This window comes from Siphateles boraxobius, unplaced genomic scaffold (assembly GCF_051911475.1).
Source record: "Siphateles boraxobius isolate OS27281-9 unplaced genomic scaffold, OSU_SipBor_1 35, whole genome shotgun sequence".
NCBI classification, from domain to species: Eukaryota; Metazoa; Chordata; class Actinopteri; order Cypriniformes; family Leuciscidae; genus Siphateles; species Siphateles boraxobius.
Genome location: NW_027508975.1, coordinates 12,537,497 through 12,563,572, shown reverse-complemented (window position 1 = coordinate 12,563,572; position 26,076 = coordinate 12,537,497). Strand labels below are relative to the sequence as shown.

Sequence of the window (26,076 nt, the reverse complement as noted above, 5' to 3'; positions counted from 1 at the left end):
AGACACTGTGGTAAGATAAAATATAAGACCTCTTGTATGCCTTTTGCATTGATGTTAAAAGCAAAGTAATAATAAAATCAAGTAATAATAAAAAATGTGATCATTTTTCTTCATATCATAATAAGCAATTCTGCATAAGAGCTGTTTGCAGCGTAACTCCACTATTTTCTCTGAGAGAAGATTGTTGCATGATTGCTGCGCAAACACGATGCACCACCTTTTGTGCTGTTCCCAGCATGCCTGGAAGTTTTTCCATGACAAAACAGCAGTTATTTTATACTCACATCTTACCTTTTCTCAACTTTTTACACTCTGCTTCTGTTTTCTTTGGTTTGAGAGGGCGTTTCTCTCCTCCTTCACTTGTAATAATAGTTGTGAGTTTTCTATTTCTTGTCTTTTGTGGTCCAAACCTCATCCTCCTCAGCTCCAGCTGGTGTCGTATTTAGTCCAGCCCTCAGGGGGACCCAGATAAATTCTTCGTCCACGGGATATGAAGGTGACTACGCCCCTGTAACCGGCACGGGGAACCCCTGACTTCAAATCGTCCATAACTCCCAAGTTGCGGGCCAGCACTTTAAAGCTTTCTCTACTGGAGTACTGAACTCGAAATGGCCCAGAACCTTTCAGGCTTCCACCTTGTTGTAGTTCCTCCACCTTCACCAAAGGGGCGATATACACTTCTTTTTCAAAGGTTTCATCGTACTTCTCCTTGACCAAGTAGGACAAGTCCAGTTTAGTGAAAGGCACAAATTCAGTATTGAGTTTTATGTAGCGCAGATACTGGTCAAAAAATTGACCCAAACTGACGCCTTTACGGCCGAAAGTTATAGTCCTCGAGATCTCGGGACGAATGCACGAGCGATCCTTCCGCTGCTCGGGTTGCCGCATCCAGTCGTCCCAGAATGCCTTGGGCCACTTGGGCTCCAACTCTGCCCAGACTTCCTTCAAAAGCATCCATCCAAGGCCAGGAAAGAAATCGGTCCGGTAAAGGAGGTCAGCCTTGCCCGGGTCGACCAGCCCATCCCGTCCATTATCATTCCAGGCGGAAATGCACCACAGAGTCGGATCCGAACTCAATATGGGGTAGAGCGCACGGAAATACTCGAAAAAGTCTGGGGCCACCTATAAGATGAAATAAGAGCAGTTTTAAGACATTAAGATGAACTGATGATGAACAAGAATCTATTTATAAACTATCTGGACAGAAACAGCTAATTCACTCGAGGTCCTGTCGGTTTGTTCATCCAGTTGACTGATTTATAACAATGTACAAAATATGTGTTTGGGCCTTAGGTAATCTCAATGGTGCTTGCTTATCTATGATGCTCAGTAGAGCTTTAGCGTTAATCCACTGACCAGTTAAATGTGCTAATCAAATAAGTAAATAAGTACTAGTATAAGTTCTATAACTGAAAAAATATTGGCTGCCAAATCATAGTAATGTGGCGACCACCATATCTGGTGCAACCAGCATGCAAAAAAAAGGAAATGATATCATATCATAGATAGGACCCTGCAGACATAACAGTTATGTTATTCTCTTAAAAAAATGACAAGGCATGTTTAGTGTAAAATGTCATCATGTGGTGCAATTCCCCAAAAGCATAATGATATTTAATTTGTAAAAAACAAACACACAAAATTTTTTACATTTACATGTATTCAAGATGTAAGTAAAGTAAGTTATTACTTTACTTATTTAATTTTTTTACTTCTTGAAATTATAAAACCACATCTATACAAAGAGTACACTCCTAAGTGTGTTTTAAGTGTGTCCTAAACTATAATTTTAAAAGATATGTCCATGCCATATTCATGGATAAATGTTATTTGTCATTGATTGACTCCATTTCACCTTGAGTATGAAGGTTTGCTATTTCAACAAAATTGTAAATTCAACATCGCCACGACAGCCATCAAAGGACACAGTAAGGAGTATGCAAAAAACATGTTTGCCTGAATAGCAAAGTTAAACGACCTTGATCCCTTCCTTTAGAGAACTCATGACAACAGAACTTGAGCTTTTACCGCTGCCCTATTGTGTTTTTTTGGGTGCATAATGCATATTAGACTTTGTAATCAGTTCACCTGTGGGAATTTCAAAGGAAAGGGTTCAGAAATGTGCAAATGAAAATATTCCCTATGAGCGAGAGAAAAGCTCTTTTCAAAATTCCTCTCCAAGAATTATAAGAGAGGAAAAATGTGACTTTCAGATACTGTAGTACCTTACTATGGTACTATTCAGACCTGGTTAACATATAATGATGCTCAAATGCAGGATGAATATGACAACATTGAGTACTAGTCATAAATGACAACATATTCATGATCTTACCTCCAAGTCGTCCTCCACAATGACCACTGTGGAGTAAGCAAAGACATTGAACACTTGGTTCAGAGCCCAACGGTAGTGCCTGGAGATCTTGTAGTAACCCTGGAACTTTCTGTGATCAGGTCGCACTGGAATGTCTGCAAGATCCGGTTGGCTGATGTGGGTTATCTGACTGCCATAGGAGCCAATCATCCTTGCCGTATCTGCATGGCCACAGTCCTGGCTGACAATTATTGGATAAAGCTCAGCAGAAGGACGGTACTGTATCAATTTATCCAAACTCCTCTTAACTGTTACTCTGTCACATGCAATGACGAGAATTGGGATAATGATTTGAGGGCTTGGCTTAGTAAGGCCTACTTCATTTTCAGCAATTTGCTTGTTCTCTTGGTCCAGTTTCTCCTCCTTCGTGACCAGCCGAGGTGGCGTAACCATCAGAGTCTGTGTATTTTTCGTAACAGTTTTTGTATCATCTACAATTTTATGAACTGCAGGAATCTGCTGAAGTTTTTTCGGCTGCTCATTGATCTTTTCATCTTTTGTGTCCTCAGATTCCCTCTTTCCCAATTCTTTCCGCTGTTCCCATAGTTCCCTGTGACTCTGTATCTGTTTGAGGAGCTTCTTCTGAGTCTCCAGTTCCGATTCTACTTCTTCGGCCAATCTGATCACTTCAACGGCCAATCCGTTAGTTCCACCGGCTTTTGCTCCCCATTCCTCTCCGGCCCCTGGTTCAGCTCCGCCTCCCTCACCAAGTCGCCCAATGGGAGGCCTCCCCCATAAGAAGAGGAGGAGCAAGGCGTTCCAGGCAACAAACAGAAATGCTCCACACAAAATAAGAGATCCTTTCTTGCGAACCATGGCCCAGTGACACCACACAAGGGACTGTAGTGAGGAAAATGCTATAAAACAGGGAAAAGGAAGATATAAATTTAAAGATGAGGATAAACCCAAAAAGAAATAATCACAGATAAGAGTGAGGTACAGAACAGATAAGGCCTGTTTAATTCCTATTGATGCAAATCTTTTTGCTGGGTAATATTTACTGAATTTTGATCAAGTAATAGCAAAAATAAAAAAATCTGGTGCATCTGAGAAACTTATGTTCAATTTGTACATAACACAATATTCATAGAAAATGTGTGTTGAAATTTTGAAGTGGATCCAAACCTTTAATCAAAGGATGAATGAATTTTGAACAATACCGTTCTTGTCTTAGGACAACTTTGATGAACTTTTTTGATCCACTTCAAATGTTGACTACTGTATTTAGTTTCATAATTATTTGTATTCTCTACATTATTAAAGTCTAACTTCATTATAACAATGTTGTATACTTATATACTTACCACTTTATTAGGTACCTGTTCAACTGCTCATGAACACAAATATCTAATCAGCCAATCACATGGCAGCAACTTAATGCATTTAGGCATGTACAGTAGACATGGTCAAGATGATCTTCTGAAGTTGAAACTGAGCATGAGAAGAAAGGTGATTTAAGTGACTTTGAACATATCATGGTTGTTGGTGCAAGACGGGCTGGTCTGAGTATTTCAGAAATTGCTGAAATACTGGGATTTTCACACACAACCATCTCTAAGGTTTACAGAGAATGGGTTTGAAAAGAGAAAATATCCACTGATTGGCAGTCCTGTGGGTGAAAATGCCTTGTTGATGCCAGAGGTCAGAGGAGAATGGCCAGACTGGTTCAAGCTGATAGAAAAGCAGCATTAACTCAAATAACCACTCGTCACAACTGAGGTATGCTGAAGAGCTTCTCTGAACAACACGTTGAACCTTGAAGCAGACGAGCTACAGCAGCAGAAGAACACACCGGTGCCTCTCCTGTCAGCTAAGAACAGGAAACTGAGGCTACTATTTACACAGGCTCACCAAAATTGGACAATAGAAGTCTGGAAAAACGTTGCCTGGTCTGATGAGTCTTAATAGGGCTTGGGCGCCGCGTTGCATTCTGGGACGTGGCGGCCATCTTGACAGCTATACGAATGTAAACATACAGCAAGCCGAACGAGGAGAAGCAGAGTTGAGAGAAAGAAAAGAAATATGTTAAAACACCTAAAAGGATGTGCAATTTACCGCGATAGGTTATCTAGGGAAGCCAGTGACCGATATGTGGACAAAATCGCCATTATTAACGGTTTGGATCTTTATGAAATTTCACATAAAGAGTGGAGCACCGTCGAGGACTTGCTGCCGCAGTTTTGTATAAACAACATATTCAGCTACCTTGTTTGTGGTGTGAGCGCCTACACCTCTGAACAGTTCCGAAGCTACAAGGAATTGGAGTCGCATGTTCAGTTCACTAATGGATGGGTTCAGGAGCTGCAGATCATCATAACGAACAGTGGGAACGCAGTAATCCGGACAAAGGTAAGGTGCGCTCCACCTAGCTGCTAGTTTAGTAACTGTTAGTGCTAACAACCATTCACATGTACTTTTAACTATGTGTTTCAAAAGTGCAGTTTTCCGGGTTAGCAGAAGTGTTGAAAACATATAGAACCATAATGTTGTGATATGTTTGTGTTGTGTTTGTGTGCGCGCGCATCATGTGTATGTATGTGGTGTCGCGGTAAGGAAAGAAACAATGTATAAAAAGAAAATCGTGCACCTTCTTTAACGTACCAGAATGAAAATGCAGGGAACACACTCTCATCGACACCGGGATACTGTGGATGGTTATGTTTGGTCGTCTTACAGCCGAGATCCAAGCGAGCCGACGACTCTTTGCTATCTCGGATACTAGGTCTCCGTGGGTGCGCTTCCAAGCAAGAAAGCGGTGGAAAGTTAATCAATTTTTTATCTTTTTCCCTTGATGATTATGTGTTGCGCTGTTACACCCCACAATACAGCAACGGGTTACCATGGTTGAAATAACGTAACTTAAATCAAATTAAGCCACAGAACTGAGAGGAAGTACGTCTACAAACAGTGCGCAGTAGTCCGAGTAGTAGTAAAGGAAGCTGCCAAAATGGCGGCCACGCCAAGTGATGACGTCACGACGCCCAAGCCCTATTTCTGCTGAGACTTTCAGATGGTAGGATCAGAATTTGGCATTTACAACATGAAAACATGGATCCATCCCTCCTTGTATCAACTGTTCAAGCAGCTGGTGGTGGTTTAATGGTGTGGGGGATATTTTTGGCACACTTTTTGCCTCTTAGTACCAATTGAGCATTGTTTAAATGCCACAGCCTACCCGAGTGTTGTTGCTAACCATGTCCATCCCTTTATGACCAGAGTGTACATCTACTGATGGTTACTTCCAGCAGGATAACGCACCATGTCGCAAAGCTCAAATCATTTCAAACTGGTTTCTTGAACATGACAATGAGTTTACTATACTCAAATGGTCAGTCACCAGATCTCAGTCCAATAGAGCACCTTTGGGATGTAATGGAAAGGGAGATTCACATCATGGATGTGCAATCTGCAGCAACTGTGTGATGCTATCATGTAAATATGGGACAAAATCTCTGAAGAATGTTTCCAGAACCTTGTTGAATCTATGCCACAAAGAATTAAGGAGAGCTTGATTTGAAAATATATTATGAATAATATAATATATTGATATATAAATTATATTTATTAATAACAATAATAATAACTATAATTATTAAATTATAAAATGTATATGTTTATATATTAAAATGCATTTTTACAGGCTTTACAGTCTCAGTGTTAACTCAGTCTAGGTTCCATTACCATTGGGGAATTTCTGTCGTTTGAAAAGAAGTTGACAGTTTGTCTTAAAACCTGCTGACTACAGTTATGATGAATCACCCATTGAAGCCAGTTACCCACAATTCAACCACAATCTTGTGTGATGGCTCCGACTACATTTATCACTGCATGTCGTGTCTTTACATTCACATCATGTCGTAGTGGTGTTTGGATGAGAAACATTGGGCCATGTAAAGAAGAAGTTTATCGCAGTATGATTTCCCTTAAATCTTTCATTCACTAACGGTCTAGCCCATGTTTCATTTGCACAACAGCTGCCTTCATCTCGAACACAAATTAGAGTATTTCATTCACCCCACTCCACAGGAGGGCTTTAGGAAGTACAAACTTCCCAGCATGCTTTGAAAACTATATGCAAACCCAGCTCTTGGCAGGCTGAGGGCACTCCAGAGTAATTAAATCTGACAGTTTGATCAGACTGCCGTGCGCCATCATTGCAAGAGAGCACTCAATAGTTATCATGACAGTCAATGATGATATTTTTTTTTTCACAGTCGGGTGAACTGAACCAAAAATCACCACTAAGATATCACGCTAAAGCTTCCTCCTGTGTTTTTAGAGAAATTCTGGATCCCAATTAGCTGACCCCACATGTCTTTGGGCGGCAGGGGCAGACTGAGGCTACTAACAAGAGCTAGCCTATTTTTTCTAAGTGGGCCATACCAACGTAATTTGTATACCAGAAAGGAATTTCCTTTGAGGAATGAGCCCTACAATTCCCGAGAGTGAAATTCAGAAAGATTCGGTCTATATGATGTCAGTTTCACAATTCACTATAGTACCAAGTGTGGTTTTATGTTACCATGTGTCATGATCAATGAACAGAAGTCTGTCATTGGCAAAAGAAGAGTCTCTGCGAGCTATCAGCCAGGAAGAACTGAACATCCGCCCACCCTAAAACAGAAACGTGGCATTGCCCAATGGTTCCTGTGTGGATTTATGAGGTCATAAATATGCTTTGAGTAAGCACTTTTTCATTCGACACAAAACCCCTGGCACTCATGAAAGCCGACACAAAATTATGCAGGCACTATCCATGTAAGAAAAACAACATTATCCAGGTGGACTCCAGCACTGGATACTGAAATTGAGAAAGGCAGACAGGCTGACAGAATTGATTCCTCAGAGTAAATACACGTGCAAAGGTCATCTGGAGTCTAATAATCTAATTACTAACTGTAATTTCTACTAATGGACACCTGGGTTCTACACAAGCAAATATTCATGCTTATAGTAAATATACACTAGCTTTAAAAATGTTTTTTTTTAGTGTTTTAAAAACCTCTTATGCTCATCAGACCAGGCATGTTTAAATATACACTCACGATCCTTCAGAATTCAGTCTTATACGCTGATTTACTGCTCAATCAATATTTTTTATTACTTAAAGATTCTTAAAGATTATTTAATAAATAGAAAGCTTTTATTTGAAAAGAACAGCATTTATTTGAAACAGACATTTGCAACAATGTAAGGGTATTTTCAGACCTGTAGATCATCTGCTTTGTTCCAAAGCAGGGATTAAAATTATTTACAGTCAATAAAAATTTCTTCTTGGTTCGGTGTGCTTTCACAAGGCAACATTTCTAAATGGACTAAAATGTGTTAAAAACTCTTCACCTGTTAATGTTCCGGTGTTGTGCCGAATTCTGTATATTGAGCTAAACCTAACCCTACCATCACTACAATATGTGTACGGTCACATAATTCGATGGGTCACAGAATTTGGTTTAACACTGGGATCCCATTAATAGCAGTCATCCGTCAGGATGGGTAGATAACAAATCTGTGGGCTTATTGTGGTTTTCTTTGTAGCTTTCGTTATACTACTTTATCATTTTGAGCATGAATCAAGGACATTCCTACCTTGTACCTATTTTTGAGAAAAGCAATTAGGCGCCATTTTAAAATAAAAAGGCGTGCTTCGTCTTTGCTCTAGGTTAACCCACGATACATTTTAAAAGGCATTATCAAAACAAACTGCTGGTTTTCACACAATGTACGTCATCATTTCCCATCATACATTGTGATATAGCCTGGTTTGCTGGTCCGTTGGGTCGGATTGCTTTTTCACCACAAGCAAACAGCTCCAGAGTTAATTTTAAAGCGGGCCAGGACAACCACGTTCTGGCAAACTTAGACTGATTGTTTCGGTGTAGATTGACATTTTCATATGCCTTAAAGAACAGAAGTAATGGAGTAAACAACTGGTTCTGAAACAAGTGGTTTATAGGAGCCAGGTGTGAAACAACTACTAAAAGAATAAAAAAATTACCCCAAATTTCTGAACTGTAGTGTACATGCACATAGATAAACTAATATTTAACAATAGCATATGAGATACAAAATTGCAGAAATTAGCATTAATCTCTCAAATTACCTAAATCTGTTCATCATATAAAGCGACTGTGTCTCTTCAGAAGACTTAGATCAAATCACTTGATTCATATGGATTTATTTTACAATCTCTTTAAACAGTTTTGGGTGAATGGAGCCCTTCAATGGAGGGACAGAAATCTCTCAGATTTCATTAAAATATCTTCGTTTGTGTTCTGAAGATGAACAAAAGACTTATGGGTTTGGATTCGGAACAACATGAGAGTGAGTACATGATGACAGAATTTGTCCTTTAATCGAAAGCAACAAGGTTAAAAAAAAGTAACAATCTGCATCTGAAGCATTGAAGTTAAATCGTTCCACAGGAAATCTACAGTTAAAATCGACCTGCTTTCCTTTCTGACATTAGTCAGATACTGTTCAGCTAGTGAAATAAACTGTTCAATGACAAAGTCCATTCATTGTTTGTGGCAGACACAAAAGTCAATACAGAGTCATAAGACTGCTCGTCATTCTATGCACACCAGACATAACACTGTGAGCATCAATCAAACGCATTTCCATTTCATATACTACCAGACCAGTGCTAAAGGGTTAAACGATACTATGAAAGAAACAGCCTAAAGCCCAATTTATACTTCTGCGTCGAACTTACACCGTAGCTACGCCGTAGGCTGTGCGTAGCGCGCGTACCCTTCGGCGTACCCTGACGTGCACCTCTCCAAAAATGTAACAACGCGTCAATTCTAAGCGGACGCAAGCGCTGTGATTGGTCTGCTCAAACCGCTTCCTCGGGTTTCACATGCTCCCTCTGCGTGCGTCAACGCGGACAACGACGCAGAAGTATAAATTAAAACCAAAGCGTAGGCTACGGCGTAGAGGCTCCGGCGTAGGTCCGACGCAGAAGTATAAATCAGCCTTAAGAGTTACAATGTGACAACAGACATCAAAAAAACACCTAATAAAGTGCTTTGCACAGGAAAGGTGTCTGCTGTGCCAATAATAACCTCAGTAATCTTCTGGCTGCAAGCAAGTAACTAATCTCCACTTAACCCTTAGTAAAGATGTCTAAGTCTAACTACTCACTCACGAATCTACAATCAGAAGGACAGACGGAACCATTTAGGCCTTGACGAGTTTGAAACTCACCTCATGCTTTTTCCTGAGGAATAAACAAGACAGAAACATAAACAGTTCCCAGTTCTGCCTCCACACATGCTTTAAGTGTAAAGTTTCATCAAAAACACCTGGAATCAAATGAGTCCACTAAACAGAAGATTTTTAACACAGGCAAAAGGCAAGATTGTACATATAAAGACTTATAAAGAAAGAACGAGAAAAAGGTTAAACATACAAAAAAAGCAAGAGACGCCAAGAGATCATGAAGACCACAGTCCAAGAACAAATCAACCAAAAACAAAACAAGATGTCCAAAAGTTGCTTATTTTGGCAGTGGATCGTGTGGAATAGATAAGAGGTATTGTTAAGCATTACCTGGACACAGAGCGGATTATGTTTCCCCGTCTCTCCCCCAGCTATTCACAAGGAGCTGATCGGCAAGAAACAGATGAGCGAAAGGGGAGGGGAGTAGAAAGGAAAGGGGAGGGAAGTACTGTACCCATGCAAAGCGCCAACATTGCCAGTTAACACTCCAAATAACTTTTAACACTCTCCTTCACTTGCATTAACACGTGACACCCTGAAAAGGTTCATTTATAAAGATGCAAGTTTGACTGTTTTACAGTTCTAACCACGAAATGTAGGAACTAGAAATTAGAACATTAGAAATGTAGGGTTAAACTGGAGAATAAGTGAAGAATAAAATGCACCATGGAAGCTATAATTATTGTTATAGTATTGCTACAGTTATGGTTACTAAAAATAAAACAGTGGGAACCCAACCTTAGCCACCACTGAAAAATTAAAGGAATATTTTGAAACCTTAAACTGTTTGCAGACAATCTCATTTTCATTTATTATGATTATACAGATTAATACAGTAAGATCTGGTTAGTGTTATTTTAGTTTTATTTATATATAGAAGCTTGTTTCTGCCATTGACTAACAAAAATAAAAAAGGTAATTGCAACTTTTTTTCTCAGAATTGCTAGTTTATATCTCGCAATTCTGACTTTATAACTCAGTTAGTCTTTATAACTTGCAATTAGGAGTTTATCTCTCACAATTCTGAGAAAAGATGTCAGAATTGTGAGCTATAAACTCGGAAGAAAAAAAACGGACTAACAAAATAAAAAAGCGACTTTTTATCTCAGAATTCTGACTTTTTTGCTCGCAATTGCATGGTTACATAGGCCTATTGCAATTCTGACTTTTTCTCTCAGAATTGCGTAATATAAACTAGCAATTGCAAGTTATAAAGTCAGAATTGTAAGTTGCAATTCCGTGGCGGGAAACAAGCTTCCATTTATATACTATTATATTATTTATTCATATTTTGAATTTGCTTTTATTTTTATATTTTCAGTTTCATTTTACTTTAAGCTTTAGTATTTCAGCTATGTGCTATGGCATTTTTATTAGCTTTTTGTCAAATACTTCTGATTAGCTTTGATTAAGTTTTAAGTTATTTTAGTTCTTCAAATTAAACTTAGCCTATTTCAGTTCATTGCAAAGGCAACATTTCTATTTTTCATTATTGTTTTACTTTTTACTTTAAGATTTGCATTTAATATTTAAATTTTATTTCAGCTTTGTTTCGATTAACGCAAACGATTAACAGTAATAATGCTGGTCCTTGAATTTGGGTGGCCGAACACATAGCCTACATATTCATTTACTATTAAACTTCTTCCATTTTACGTGTTATTTGCATAGGCTACCGTATAACATATTACTTTATATTATTCTATTAGTTTTTAAATAAGTTTCCATAATAGGGACAACTAACAGGAATTTTCAAAAGCGCTTAAGAAACTCAAGTTTTAGCTAAAGAATTACACATGAACACAACTGATCCACATGTATTTGTCTGAGGGTAAAGTAGTGTTAAGTTATACTGTAAGATGACGTGGCATTGTGTTTTAACTTGTACAACATGCTTGACCGGTGAAGTGTTTGTCGCACAGCTGAAGTCTGTCATCACAAACACACACTACTGAGTAGACATGATGTTAAAGGTTCAACTGGTCCGCCTTTCCCTTTTGATCCTCAGAAAGAGATGCACTAAACCTGCCTGAGGCTACAACTCATGCCAAAATATGAGGGTCATCTTAAAAATGATGTATTCAAAGATGCATTCTAGTCTTTGAAACAGTTTCGCATTCACACTGAGGAAATCACAGCGGTCTTTAATATAACAGTGGTTAACACTTTCAAACCACGACCGCTCTCACCTTTTATCATCTCTGAACAGGATGGTGTTTAACGGCGAGATGGCCGTGACCGAAGAGATGCAGACCGTCAGAATGAAAGCTTCACTTTTCACTCTTCATCATCATCCTCATCGGTCGCCTTCACTCGGCACTGCTGTCAATATTCGGCTCTTTTCATTCCTGCAGCTGTCGTCCATTTCAATCTCTACCCGAGTGTGTGTGTGCGCTATCCCGCTCCGTGTTTCACATCCGGTAAGGTCTGCAGCGATCTGAGCTGGCGAGGTGAGAACGTGCGGTTTTGAACTCTGGTTTTAACGTCCGTATTTGCAGTTTTGCACTGATGGAGGTCTCCGCTCTGTGTGTACAGTCAAAGCGATTCTCCACTTCCGGATTGACTCATTAACCATGACCCGCCCCCCTCGCTCTTCCCTCCCCTTCGCCATTTCCTTAGCAACAAGATGCCTTAGCAACCGTCGCGAGGTGGTGATGGGCATATGATATTGTTATTTTTATTGTTATTACCAACCCAATGTCACAAGATTAATAAATAAATAAATATCTATTTTAGCCTATTTTGGGGATTTATTTAGCATTGTAACATTATTAATACTAGCCATTATGGCAATTAAGAACACGTGTAATTCAAAAAATGTAAACCTTTTTTTAGAATTTAAAAAATTGTGGCAACAATGCCTATTGCGATGTAGCCTATTTGAGTGAAATGACTTAATTTTGTCCATTTGAAATTGATTGGCTCTTGGATCGTTGTTCTCGCTTGAGTGACAGACTTTCCCGCCCTCACGTCAGTAAACACGTCATCAGAGAAGAAAAGAGATGTTGTTGCAAGAGGGAGGGGAAATTATTTTGATTAAAGATTAAAAGGGCATATGAATAAAAAATAATGTTGTGCACAGATAAATCATTTATAATACTGCAATATTCCATAAAACAGGAATTGTCAATTTAGATTTTTATGGTGAATTTAACACATTACAAACAAACAAACAAACAAATAAACATGCTTGAGAATATAAACGTGACTATTATAAACAGTAATGCAACAATAAAAAAAAAGGTTACGTTTTGAGCACGCAGGCTCTTCGTCAGAGGACATGCTCTAAATGTAGCATGTGTGTGGATCCATCCAGTCCACTATATTTAATTTTTTTTGCAAATTTTGAGATTTTTTCCCCCTGTTTTTTATTATGTCCTTTGTCGAGCACCCAATCCTAAACATATTTTTCCCAGTTATGTGCGTGGTAAATGAAAATGGGTCACAAAAAACATCAGTATTTCAAAATAAGTCAAATTGACCAGCAACATAAGGGTTAAAGGTATAGTGCAACATCTACTATGATGTAGAAATATTTCACCATTTAATTGCATTGCTCATATTTAATTTTCAGCACAATGAAAAAACACATTACTGTTCAGAAGACCCTTGACCATTTGTATTATCATGACTCCTTCGATGAAAAAACAAATATGGTAGATTAGAAGGAATCATTAAATTGAGGACAACACAGAGTATGACCTAGATGAGAATGCAACTGATAGGGAAGATATGAATGATGAAGAAGAGTTCCCTGCTGAGACACTTGGGCAACAATGACAATCAACAATGACCACATCTACAGCCAACACACAGAATTGTCTTGTTTTGAAATGTGCTTGTGTTTGATAAGGTCAGTATGGAATATAAATGCATAACTTGAGATAATATTATTGTTATAAAAATGTAACCAAACTGCAAAAATCTGAAATTGTGAAAAATTTTGACAATCATTGAACTGGTTTTACTGAAGTGAAGATAAATTGGTTATTACATACATTACAAATACAGGTTAAGATGGATGTAGGTGGTTACATTTTGAATGGAAAGAGTAAAGGTGTAATACTATATATTGTTTGATTGTAGTAGTAGTAGTAATGCATACATACATATATGTATTTATTATTATAAATTATTATATTCAATATTATTATCTTATACATTATTAGCATAATGTATGAGATTGTACAACATAGTAAAATAATATAGCCTAATGGCCCTAAAACAGGCTGTTTCATAGATCACATTCACCAGCAACGTACCTTTCAGACTAGTTTTTTTCCTTCATTGATTAATAAAGCATAGATGGTGTTTATTTAAAAAAATGAAATTAATCTTGAACAACCTCTTTTGTAAGTCTTCTTATGCATTTCACAGAATTTGATACGATGAAAAAAAAGGGTACACAAAAGTAAAATTATTCACCAATTGTGTTATTTGGTAAATCATTTATTTTACATTAATACGATTATGTTACATTGAAACCAACATAATAAATATGCACCAGCCATTTTTGTTGTTGTTGTTGAATAAAGCAGTGACTTATTGTCTGTTTCAAGGCATCTTTATCAGATTTACTAAAAGAAAAAAGTATTCTTTCCATCTGGTTATTGGATGGCCTTAGTATTTTGGTCAATGTGTCCATTAGACTTCTTTCCTTATTTCATCCAAAGCCAAAAGTTGGTCCTCAATGTTCTTCAGCTCTTTCTCCATAGCTGTGATCTGGTTATTTTAGAAAACAAAAAATGCATGCAAGCTCCTTATTCAGCTGTATATACTATTCTATTGACAATAATGTACTGTAGATTTCTCTTGGGATATACAGAATGAGCATGAAGTGCATACATACACATTAAAGCACATAAATACATGTGCATAATCTCATATTGTACTTTAAAGCAACACCAAGGAACTTTTGCTCTGCGGTCGCCCTACAGGTTGGAAGCGGTATTGTCCATTATCGCTGTCGTAAAAAAATTAGCCTACCGCAGCCTACTATCGCACGCGCACGCTCGCTGTTTATCCAGCACCGGCTTTGGAATCAACAATGGCCACAGACAAGGTAGAGTATGATGCATGATTTTATGAAAGACATCACAAACGAAGAAAAACTATGTATGCCGTAAAGCGGTCGAATTTTGTAGTTCTTTTTGTGCTCCGGTTACTACCCGAAACCCGAAGTTACATAGTGCCAATAAAAGCGATACAGACCACGTCAAGCTATGGCAGACGTGTCATTTAACCTATTGTAAGTCGATGTACCATCACAAGGGTCTTGGAAATATATTTTGAAGGTTGAAAAACTACATAGTGTTACGTTAATAACCCAAAATAAATCATGTTTTCTGTTGAAAATGGAATTTCAACAGTGTGTGATAACAGTGTGCAATGAGGCTTGCAAGGAAACCTCATGCATTTCAAGTAACATAGAAATCCGGAAGACTAGCTATTTAAATTCGATTTTAAAATATCTTTCTCATGTAGAGGTGGATGAATCTTACAAAGAAAATCCATGTCATATTTAACCTCTGGAATTGAAAGGAATTATCAATGAATTCCTCAAATTGTCATTAGATTACATTAGATTACATTTAATACAACAACTATTAGTATGATGTACATTATGACTGCATGATCATTTTACAATTTAAATAATATATAATTGTTTGCATCATTATAATGATTATAATGACAAAATAATGTCACAATGCAAAAAAGAAAAGGTCCTACAGTAGGCTTCATTGTGTAAGATGGTCTGTACAGATTTTGTGAGGTAAAACTTCCCATTATCCTATGTACTCACCTTATTCTCCGTCTCTTGTCTGACTTTATCAGGTACTTTTTCTGTGTAGTTGGGCACGTAGGTCCGAGAAAGGGCTTGCTTGAGTTTGGAAGCCAGCTTTTCTCTGCGCTGAGAGAGAAGAGCTCTCTGTTTGTCAGCATTAATACCATTCTACATTGACAGAGAGAGAATGAGACATCAGCAGTGTGTGTGTATATATATATAGAAGCATCCTAACTTTAAAAAGGAAAATCTTACTCTGCATTACCTGAACACTGAGATGCAAGCAGACAGAATGATCCACCACCCCTACAGCACTGGCCTTAGGTGGAGGGGAGTCACTGAAACCTCCCTCTGGACAGTGCAGATGAAGCGCTGAGATTCGGCCCAGCGTGCAGATAGCAGATCTGAAGTGGAGAAGAGTCTCAGCCTGATCTGGTCCACACACTGCCCACACTAGAAGACACAACTATTATAGATCACATGATGAAAAATTTCATCTACTATATACAGTACATAACTTACCGGCCACTTTATTAGGTACAATTGTTCAATTGCATGCTAATGCAAATATCTAAACAGCAAATCACATGCCAGCAACTGAATGCATTTAGGCATATAGACATGGTCAAGATGATCTTCTGAAGTTCAAACTGAACATCAGAATGGGGAAGAAAGGGGATTTAAGTGACTTTGAACGTAACATGGTTTCCTGTTCTTAGCTGACAGGAGTGGCACTGGTGTGTTCTTCTGCTGTTGTAGCTCGTCTGCTTCAAGGTTCAACGTGTTGTGCGTTCAGAGAAGCTCATCTGCATTCCTTGGCTATAGCGAGTGGTTATTTTAGTTACTGCTGCTTTTCTATCAGCTCGAACCAGTCTGGTCATTCTCCTCTGACCTCTGGCATCAACAAGGCATTTTCACCCACAGGACTGCCAATCAGTGGATATTTTCTCTTTTCTCACCATTCTCTGTAAACCTTAGAGTTGTGTGTGAAAATCCCAGTAGATCAACAGTTTCTGAAATACTCAGACCAGCCCGTCAGGCACCAAAAACTGAGGCTACTATTTACACAGGCTCACCAAAATTGGACAATAGAAGACTGGAAAAAACGTTGCCTGGTCTGATGAGTCTTAATTTCTGCTGCGACTTTCAGATGGTAGGATCAGAATTTGGCATAAACAAAATGAAAGCATGGATCCATCCCTCCTCACATCAACTGTTCAGGCTGCTGGTGGTTTAATGGTGTGTTGGATATTTTCTTTGTCACACTTTGGGCCTCTTAGTACCAATTGAGCACAATTTAAATGCCACAGCCTACTTGAGTATTGTTGCTGACCATGTCCATCCCTTTATGACGAGAGTGTACATCTACTGATGGTTACTTCCAGCAGGATAACACGCCATGTCACAAAGCTCAAATCATCTCAAACTACATTGAACATGACAATATGTTCACTAAACTCAAATGACCTCCACAGTCTCCAGATCTCAATCCAATAGAGCACTTTTTGGATGTGATGGACCGAAAGATTCACATCATGGATGTGCAGCCGACAAATCTGCAGCAATTGTGTGATGCTATCATGTAAATATGGACCAAAATCTCTTACAGAACCTTGTTGAATCTATGCCATCTAGGCAAAAGGGGATCCAATTAACACCAAAACAGTGTTAATTTAGTATCATTGAGACACTATTATAGATTTGATTAAAAGTTTGAATTAGTTATATAGTTTTATACATCTATAGCTTTTACTTATATTTATTTCAGTTTTTTATTTTAGTACATCGAGTTAAAATAAATAAAATGAGAAATGTTTTCTCGGCAACTAGCTGAAATAAAACAAGTTTAAGGTTTAAATTTAACGTTTTATTTTATTTCAGTTAACATTTATTTTATTTCAAGAAACAAAATGTTGTTTTATGGTTTTAGTTAACAATAATAACCCTCACTGGAAATATAATATAATATAATATAATATAATATAATATAATATAATATAATTAATATAATATAATATAATATAATATAATATATCATTTCAAAATATTAATAAATGCTATAAAAGAGAATATAAAATAATATTAAAATATTACATCAAAGTTTTGCAGTAGTGATACTTGACTTTGCAAACACAGCTACCAAAACTAAAACATTAGCGTGAAGTAAAAAAAACCTGAGATTTTCTCACAGTCAGGTCTTTCCTTTGTCATCTGGCACTGGGCCCTCAGTAACCTTGCCACTCTGACAACTTCCTGTACCAAAGAGAAATCTGCTTCCTCCTTGGGAAAGTACCAGTGCTCCTGTGGTGAAAGAGGAGATTGAAAAGAGTTGTTTTGTGTCAAAAGGAAAACTGCATGTTCTCAGTCAGGGAGCAGGTGTAGTGTTTGTGTTTCTGACTGGCTCACCAGCTGTGAGGTCTTTGGGTAGGGCTGCACACACAGGCTGGTAGAGGTCCTGTTAGAGCCACCATAAGGTACGAGTCTCTGCCACATCTCCTCTGTGAGGAACGGCATAAAGGGCGACAGGAGAGCGAGGGAGACGGACACGCTGTGATACAACACAGACGTGGCCACCTGCCTTTCTCGAACTCTCTGTTCCTCACTATCAGAGCCTTCACATTTCAACACCGGCTTGATGCTTTCCTGAAGGAGTAAGAGAGGAACAAAAAAGCCAGTTTAGGGAGGAAACTCATCAATCAATGACTGTAAGATCCATCAAATCATGACAGAACTGCAGTGCAGATCATACTCACCAGGTAGACGTCACACAGACTGTGGAGCCAGAAAGAGTGCAGTGCAGACGTGACCGTGTGGAGCTCGAAGCTGTCGAAACCCTGCTCACACTGCTGAACTGTGCTGTACAGACGCGAACATATCCACCTGTCCATGCTGGATAAAGGATAGGTCTGAGAGACAAATTGAGAAAAACATATATTTATGATATTTAGCCAGGTCAATATAAAGATTCAGTCAATTTACTGACTGAATGTACAGTACTGTTAAATATTTGGGGGTTGGTAAGATTTTTTACAATGTTTTTGAAAGAAAACTGAATTTATTTGATAATACAACTATACTTGAAAAATGATGTGTCACATGATCCTTCATAAATCAGTCTAATATGCTAATTTGCTGCTCAAGAAACATTTCTTATTATTTTCAATGTTGAAAACTTCTTAATACTTTTGTGGATACCATGATGCATTTTTTCAGGATTTTCAATCCTGAGAAAGTTCAAAAGAACAGAAATGTGACATTTAAGTCTTTTGTAACATTATAAATCTCTTTGTTGTCACTTTTGATCAATCTAATGCATCCTAGCTGAAAAAAAGTATTCATTCCTCAAAAGGAATTCACAAAATTAATTAATTATTTCACATTATATTTTAAAAAAATTCCCTTAAAGCAAAATATGCAATATAACAGGCTGCAAGTAGATTTTGTTACTAACACAAGCACACTTTGGAGGAAACAGTTCTGAACTGAAAATCTCAGTGAAGATCTGTGACTTCATCCTTCAAATGGATTTTCTGCCATTTGCTCCTACAAGTCATTTAGCACTGACACTGTTCTTCTTCCTTTATGATTTAATCTCATTAAACCGAATGAAAGCAGAAGAAAGAATGTGAAACAGCACAGTGGAGGTTCAGGACAAATCAGAAGAGGAGGATGATGATCATTAAATCATGTTGGTATTATGCAGTGAGCTGGATCCGTCTGAGATTCGACGGGTTGTTTTATTGATATATATATATTTGCTGTCGTACCTCTGCTAATGATGTCGGTAAACTTGCATCATGCAACGTGGCGAGGGTGAAGCGCACCGCCTGCCACATCTTATTGCAGAAATGTCTACAGCTCAGCACATGAGACACAGACAGGCTAATGTCCTCTCCTGAGACAGGATTTGAACAAAACGTCAGCGGAGGGAGTAAAGAACTCTGGGTATTTCTGATCGTAAGGTTTGATTACAGGACTCTGTAATGAGGGTGACTTACCCTGGGCTTTATAAGAGCAGAGAGCAAACCTCAAAGCGTCTGTCCCGCACTCTGGAATCCCTTTAGGGAAATCTTTCTTCTGTAGAAAGGACACAGGAAATGAGGTGAACCTGCTCAGCTGGGAACGACTGGATCACTGGAATAGAGAGAGCCTCGCACTGACCTGAGCCTCCATGGCAACAATGCTTTCTCTCGGATCCAAGTTTCCTTCTCTGACTTTCTCTTGAAGTCTCTACAGAGATCAAACCAGAATGTGACTGACAAGAAAATTAAGTCCTCATGACAAAGTGGTGGTTAGAACATTAGCCGTTTTAAATATTAAGATTTCACAATGGATTGGCTGTGCTTTCAAAATGAGTGGAGTCAGTTCTGCCCTGAGGCCTGGTTAAAGACATCTGACTGATAGCTGTTCACTGGCCAGCTGTACAAAGTCTTGTTATATTCATTAATACGTTTGAATTATTATTTTTATTAATATACTGAGAATTTAGTGTTTGTAGGAACTAAAAAGGGAAAGGAGGAAAAAAAAAACAGGCATAGAAAGGGCTTTAAAACTTTTCAAATCAAGTGTAATGCTATGAAACTACACTAATGTATAAGAAAAATCTGCCAGATTGACATTTTTTCCCAAATATATTCCAGTGATATTTTTGTGTTATTTATACACTAAAAGCTAGTTTTTAATTAGCTTTTATTTTTTACATTTTCAGTTCGGTTTATTTTCAACTAAGTTTTAGAAATGTTATTGTGTTTTTGTCATTTTCTACAGGGATTAAACCTAGCCCTAGACTAAAATGGCCGTTTAAACAAGATTAATAGAAATCTGCTTTCTCTGTCATGGTTTTAAATAGTACTAGATTTAGTTTAGTCCAGAGTTTAATAAACTGATTTCCTGGAGGAAGATTAGAGTTACTCCAGGACAAAATTGAGGCTTAAGTTAATTCTACCAGAAGGCAGGTTTAACGTAAGATTAATATTGTTTTTCAAAGAAGACACATGTATTACACATATATATATATATATATATATATATATATATATATATACACACATATATATATTTGTTTTTTTTTCAAAATGAAAATATTAAGTGAAGTCAAAGAGTGACCATTTCAAGTCAGTTTAAAATTAACCAATGACATTTGAACTTTAAACACGATATAATGGTATTAAAACTAAATGAAATGTTTAAATAAAGTGAACAGCATAAAAAAAGTAAAATAAATATATATATATATATATATATATATCTATATATATATATCAAAAATTTTATGCTGGTCACTTTATTTAAACATTTCAATTAGTTTTAACACCATTGTATCGGATTTCTAGTTCAAATGTGATTGGTTCATTTTAAATTGACTTAAAGTTATGTTTATTTTGTTATGTAAATCACAGAAATAAACAAGAACTATTAATCGTAGGATTATTTGAATCATTCATTTTAAATGAAAACCATTCATTGTCAATGAACACCACTGATTCTAGTTAGTTGTACATGGTTGATTATATATATACACACACATATTCATAGAATTCATCCACACACACACGCACGCACGCACGCACGCACACACACACGCACACACACACACACACACACACACACAACCACACACACACACACAACCACACACACACACACACACACACACACACACACACACACACACACACACACACACACACACACACACACACACACACACACACACACACACACACACACACACACACACACACACACACACACACACACTTCATTACAAATAGATTTCCAGCCATTTCTTTTCTTTTATTCTACAGCTGATGTGTGCTGTATATTTAGCTTGCTTAAAAATTATTTTCACTTGTTAGTAACATTTTTTTTGATTGCAGTCTTTTTCTGATGCCATTGTTTTCCTTGGATTTGCTTTTCAGTTCCTAGCAATTTTAAGCTTTAATTGGTTCATTCCATTATAGGCAACATCTGTAATGCTAATTAAGACTAGCACAGTTGGTTTTAAATTAATCTGGTTTATTTTTATATCAGGACTCCATAGTCCAGGTTTAACTAATCTGTACTTAGTCTGTGTTATAGAAAGCCATTTTTTAAAACACGATTAACTATTCTAGATTAAGGCCTACCCCTGGCTTAATTCAAACCCTGTCCGAGAAACCTCCCCTAAATTTGTTAAATGATGGCAAAGTAAATTAAATGTAAAAATAAAAATGTAAAAATGAGAATGCACAATTAAATATCCAATATTTATAAACTAAAACAATCTTTTATATCGGTACAGCTGTATAAAGCATCCCTAGTATTAGTTTCGAGGCCATTCTGTAAAAGCTGATTAAATAAAATTTTTGCAGATATAATTATTTAACATTTGCCTTCCAGAGACATGGACCAAGTTTATTTATGACTCATCGCACACATGCATTTTTATCCAATGAAATGCTCTCCAGTATAAGAAAGCACCTCCCACTAACACAACCTGTAATTAACTAGCAATAACAAGTACAAATTATGTATGTATTAATGAGATACTACTATAGTTTTTATTAATATTTTGAATCCGCTATTATTTTCCGTTTTCATTTTAATTGAGCGAAGTGGTTGACTAATCACAACACACTGGTCTAGCCGACCAATCAGAGCACACTGTGCTTTTCGAAGGAGGGGCTTCACAGAGACAGGAACTAAACAGAGCGTTACTGACAGACTGAAAAGAGAGTAGTTTTTGAACATTGAAAAACTATTCTAATAGACCCCAAAAACAAAATCAAGACTTTGAAAAAGGGCATAATAGGTCAGCATTAAAATAAAGACATGCCGTTTGATTTGCAACTTCTAGTTTCAAAAATAAATGCATCAATACAACATAATTTATGCTTTGCACGTGGTTGAAATAGGCCTTCAGGCTGAGAGTGAGTATGTGTGGATACCTCCAAAGAAATCCCTGAGATGACATCAAGAGGGTCAATGACATTTCCTAAAGATTTACTCATCTTCCGCCCATACTTATCTCTCACCATAGAGTGAAAGAGCACCTGTTTCAAACAGTGATGGAGAAGTGAGAAAAGAGCAAAAAAAGAGTCAGAGCTGCACTAAACTTTTAAGACATTTTGATGGCAAAATAGATGGTAACATTTCTCAGTGACATTTTGGATACTTTTGGTGTATGACGCACATCGCAATATAAAATTTCCAATTCCTGCCAACCTTACGATATGACATTTAGAGTTATGAGCTCAGCAATAAGCCATCAACACAACCTGTTTAAAGGGCAGCTGGCCTGTCAGCTCTCTGCCCAGCATCACCATCCTGGCCACCCAGAAAAAGATGAGGTCACTTCCTGTTTCCAGAATGGAATTGGGGTAGAATTGGTTTAGGTCCTCTGTCTGAGAATAGAGAGTCAGATCAAAGCATGTTCATCTCCACTTATTAAAATATAGGTGTTCTTGTTTTTTCATGATGGTGAGAGAAAAATGGACAATAAAATGAACCTGATCAGGCCACCCAAGCATTGCAAATGGAAAGAGACCAGAAGAAAACCAAGTATCCAGCACATCTGGGTCTGAAACAAACAGACACATGGTTGATTTGTGAGCAAGTAATCAGTTTTAAGATCAGCCTTACAAAACGAATAATTCTGACTCTAAAAGTCACATTTGCAGTCATCGTAAAATAGTTGATATGTGCACGCCTGGGGCCACACATTTGTGCAATAATAATGCAGCGAGGTGCTGAACCATACAGTTTATTTTATGATTATTATTAATAATAAATGTCTAACAGGGGCAGTCAAGCATAAATGTATCATAAGAGTAGCTCAAATTAATATATTTAAATTCTTCTGACACCATATGACAGATTTGTGTGATCAAAGTTTAATTTGTTGACTAAAAAATCTCAAATTTCATTCATGTGATTTGAATAAATGCATATCCAAATTAGGGGTGTCGCGATCAGCTGTATACAAAAAACACATTACTGAGGACAAACCTGATGTGACATTTTAATATGTATGAACGTGAATGAGATTTGAAAGCTTGTGTCTGAAAATAAAAAATATCAGTGAATTATTTAACTTTCAGTAAATAATTTACATTTGTTTTCTTTTCACACAAAGCTGACAGAGGACTATATCAAGCATGAGTCATATAAACAACTTTTAAGGTACTTTTTGTCACTTGGGGCAGTCCTGGGTGACTATTCAACTTATTTTATGAAAAAGATCAACTTGGATATTATGCTAAATGTCTTTTTTTAGCTCAACGGAAGAAGCAAAATCATACAGGTTTGGAACAACAACTCAAATGACTTGCCATTTCTTAAAAGCTTTTAACATTCCATTCATCATAGAATCCTCTATCATGGTTTCCAAAAAAAAAAAATTAAGTAGCACAACTGTTTTCAACATTGATGATAATAAGAAATGATTCCTGAGCACCAAATCAGCGTATAAGAATGATTTCTGAAGGATCATGTAACACTGAAGACTGGAGTAATGATGCTGAAAAATCAGCTTTTCTATGAAAAGAATAAATAACATTTTAAAATATAATGTAAATAGAAAAGTGCTTTTTAAATAATAATAATTCAAAATATTACTGTTTTCACAGTATTTCTGATTAAATAAATGCAGCCTTGGTGAGCATAAGAGGCCAGACTTTTGAAAGTAGACTAGATTATGAGTAGTAATCATCAAAAACAGAAGTGTGATTCATGTCAACACTATGATAATCACCCTGTGTGAGTGTGATGGCATCAGGATTCACCCCAAACTTCACAGCCGCACGATGTCGAGCCTCTGCAGCACTCCTGCCCCAGACCCACTGCTCCTGCTCGAGACATTTAACAACCGTCAAAACCTCACACAATACGATCAGGCCTAATAATGGACACATTATGGTGGAGCAAGTACATTAAAGGTCATCTTTGGGCTATAGATGCAGATTTTATGATAGCCCCCCACCTCTTCTCTGTCCTTTGAGTTTTGCAGTGTCACTCGATAGGCTGGAATCTGATGACCCCACCAAAGCTGTCTGGAAATACACCAATCACTGCAAGGTGGAGATATAAATGAAGTTATAAAAAATCTTATTCAAGCACGTAATTGACAGAATATTAACAGAAGAGTGTTACTGATCATATGGACACGACCCTAAACCAGCCTAGTTATACAGAGTCTCCTTAAGACTCACTGACAAGTCAAATAGACATTCAGACAACCTACAAAATAGTCCATTTTAAAAATCAAGCTTTGCATGTGTAAGAAAGATCTGTGATGTGGATAGAATAAGGCTAACCTGATGTTGGACAGCCAGCTCTTCCACATTTTTGAATAAAAGTGAGGAGTTATGTGCAGATCCCCTTCTTCCACTGCCTACAAAGAGTATTTACATGGGATGTCAGTGTGTAAGTTAACAAAATCATCAAAAAGAATAATCGAATTTCAATGGCAAAGGTTTGTATGGCATCATTGACCAGTAACAGGAATATGTTTTCCAGTAAAGCTCTTGATGAGCCACGCGGCATCGAACCGTGGCACAAACTGTGCCGTGAAATATTTTACATCCATTTTCTGCTTTACTATATTTTAAAATGCGTCTCAAGAAACATTTCTAATTATAACCAATGTTGAAAACAGTTTAATATGTTTGTGGAAACCATGATTCGTTTTTTTCAGGATTCTTTGATGTTAAAGAATTTATTTATTTGGAACCAATAATTATCTATTGTTACATTATAAATGACTTCACTGTCACTTTTGATAATGTAATGCATCATAGAACCTTAACCCTAAACTTTTAAATGGTGGTATGTATAACTATAATTAATATAAATGGTAGTATATATATATATATATATTATATATATTATATTTTATATATATTAATATATATATAATTACTATATATTAACTATAATTAATATATAAATATGATTTAATTATTATCCTTATTATAATTATGTGTAAGACATAGCTGAAAAACTGTATCCATCCCACATACTGTGTGGTTTAGCATATCAGCACAATTTATATCTAATGCAACCACACATTTAAAACACACACTCACTTGAACTGCTTTCTTGCCCATTTCCTGACAGCGTACAAACCACTGTTTCTTCAGCAATGGTTCAATGACATCTCCAGAGCGGCTATGTGGGTGGAATAAAAGCAAGACAGGACATAAGGTCAAAGACTACTGGTATTTTTTGTCAAATAATAATAATAATAAGCGGCCAAAAATGTTTTAAAGGTATAGTCTGCCTAAGTCTGAAATATAGACAGATGATAATTCTGTAATTATCTCAGAAGTGAGAAGATTGGGAAGAATTGACTGGTTTGGGGTCTAATTTACAGTGGTTTACCTGCAGATTGGTAATGACATTGGATGATCCTTCTTTCCTCTGAACAGATTCCTCTCCGTCAGCGCAGTAATTACTCGTTCTCTGGCATCAAAGCGTTTAACACCCTAAAAGACAGAAACATACTTTACATGCTCTATATCCATTCCTTCAAATATAGAGATGCCTTAAGGCTAAAGCTGTCATTATCATTCATTTGTTGTTGGCGATTAATTCTAATGCATATAAATACAAAAAATGATTTAATTGTTATTTTATTTTCAGTGACTTCCCAATCATATTTCAAAGAAGATCACTTTCCATTTAGTTTTCCTTTTTAGAACTCAGTCAACTCAAT

The 26,076-nt window shown here is 37.1% G+C and overlaps 2 protein-coding genes across 3 annotated transcripts in view; both read right to left on the bottom strand.

The window, feature by feature from the left end:
• Positions 1 to 302: 302 nt before the first annotated feature.
• Positions 303 to 12,156, bottom strand: mgat1b (alpha-1,3-mannosyl-glycoprotein 2-beta-N-acetylglucosaminyltransferase b). Of its 2 annotated transcripts, none has more exons than XM_077196428.1 (3): positions 11,785 to 12,156; positions 2,336 to 3,231; positions 303 to 1,122 (listed from the first exon to the last, which is right to left on the bottom strand). In XM_077196428.1, exons 1-3 carry the CDS (start codon positions 11,792 to 11,794, stop codon positions 421 to 423), a joined length of 1,608 nt encoding a protein of 535 aa, XP_077052543.1. In that variant the 5' UTR covers positions 11,795 to 12,156; the 3' UTR covers positions 303 to 420. The 2 variants fall into 2 exon arrangements, with proteins under 2 accessions (XP_077052543.1, XP_077052545.1); XM_077196430.1 differs by lacking the exon at positions 11,785 to 12,156 and adding an exon at positions 9,926 to 10,004.
• A 1,875-nt stretch (positions 12,157 to 14,031) lies between these two features.
• Positions 14,032 to 26,076, bottom strand: part of vars2 (valyl-tRNA synthetase 2, mitochondrial) — a 26,474-nt gene continuing 14,429 nt past the window's right edge. The window contains exons 14-30 of the mRNA XM_077196416.1: positions 25,743 to 25,846; positions 25,448 to 25,529; positions 24,677 to 24,753; positions 24,343 to 24,430; positions 24,115 to 24,208; positions 22,871 to 22,941; positions 22,640 to 22,765; positions 22,310 to 22,414; positions 19,542 to 19,610; positions 19,379 to 19,457; positions 19,148 to 19,275; positions 18,134 to 18,286; positions 17,787 to 18,023; positions 17,570 to 17,681; positions 15,646 to 15,833; positions 15,399 to 15,548; positions 14,032 to 14,317 (exon numbers count right to left, since the gene is read on the bottom strand). Coding sequence (XP_077052531.1) covers positions 14,240 to 14,317; positions 15,399 to 15,548; positions 15,646 to 15,833; positions 17,570 to 17,681; positions 17,787 to 18,023; positions 18,134 to 18,286; positions 19,148 to 19,275; positions 19,379 to 19,457; positions 19,542 to 19,610; positions 22,310 to 22,414; positions 22,640 to 22,765; positions 22,871 to 22,941; positions 24,115 to 24,208; positions 24,343 to 24,430; positions 24,677 to 24,753; positions 25,448 to 25,529; positions 25,743 to 25,846 — 1,941 coding nt within the window. The 3' untranslated portion in view covers positions 14,032 to 14,239. The remainder of the gene's footprint in view (positions 14,318 to 15,398; positions 15,549 to 15,645; positions 15,834 to 17,569; positions 17,682 to 17,786; positions 18,024 to 18,133; positions 18,287 to 19,147; positions 19,276 to 19,378; positions 19,458 to 19,541; positions 19,611 to 22,309; positions 22,415 to 22,639; positions 22,766 to 22,870; positions 22,942 to 24,114; positions 24,209 to 24,342; positions 24,431 to 24,676; positions 24,754 to 25,447; positions 25,530 to 25,742; positions 25,847 to 26,076) is intronic.

What these genes read in the sequence shown, in the direction of transcription:
- mgat1b (XM_077196428.1), bottom strand. An exon ending in TTGTGGAGGACGACTTGGAG is followed by an intron (nt 1,123 to 2,335) that starts GTAAGATCATGA and finishes TTCATCTTATAG; the next exon opens with GTGGCCCCAGACTTTTTCGA.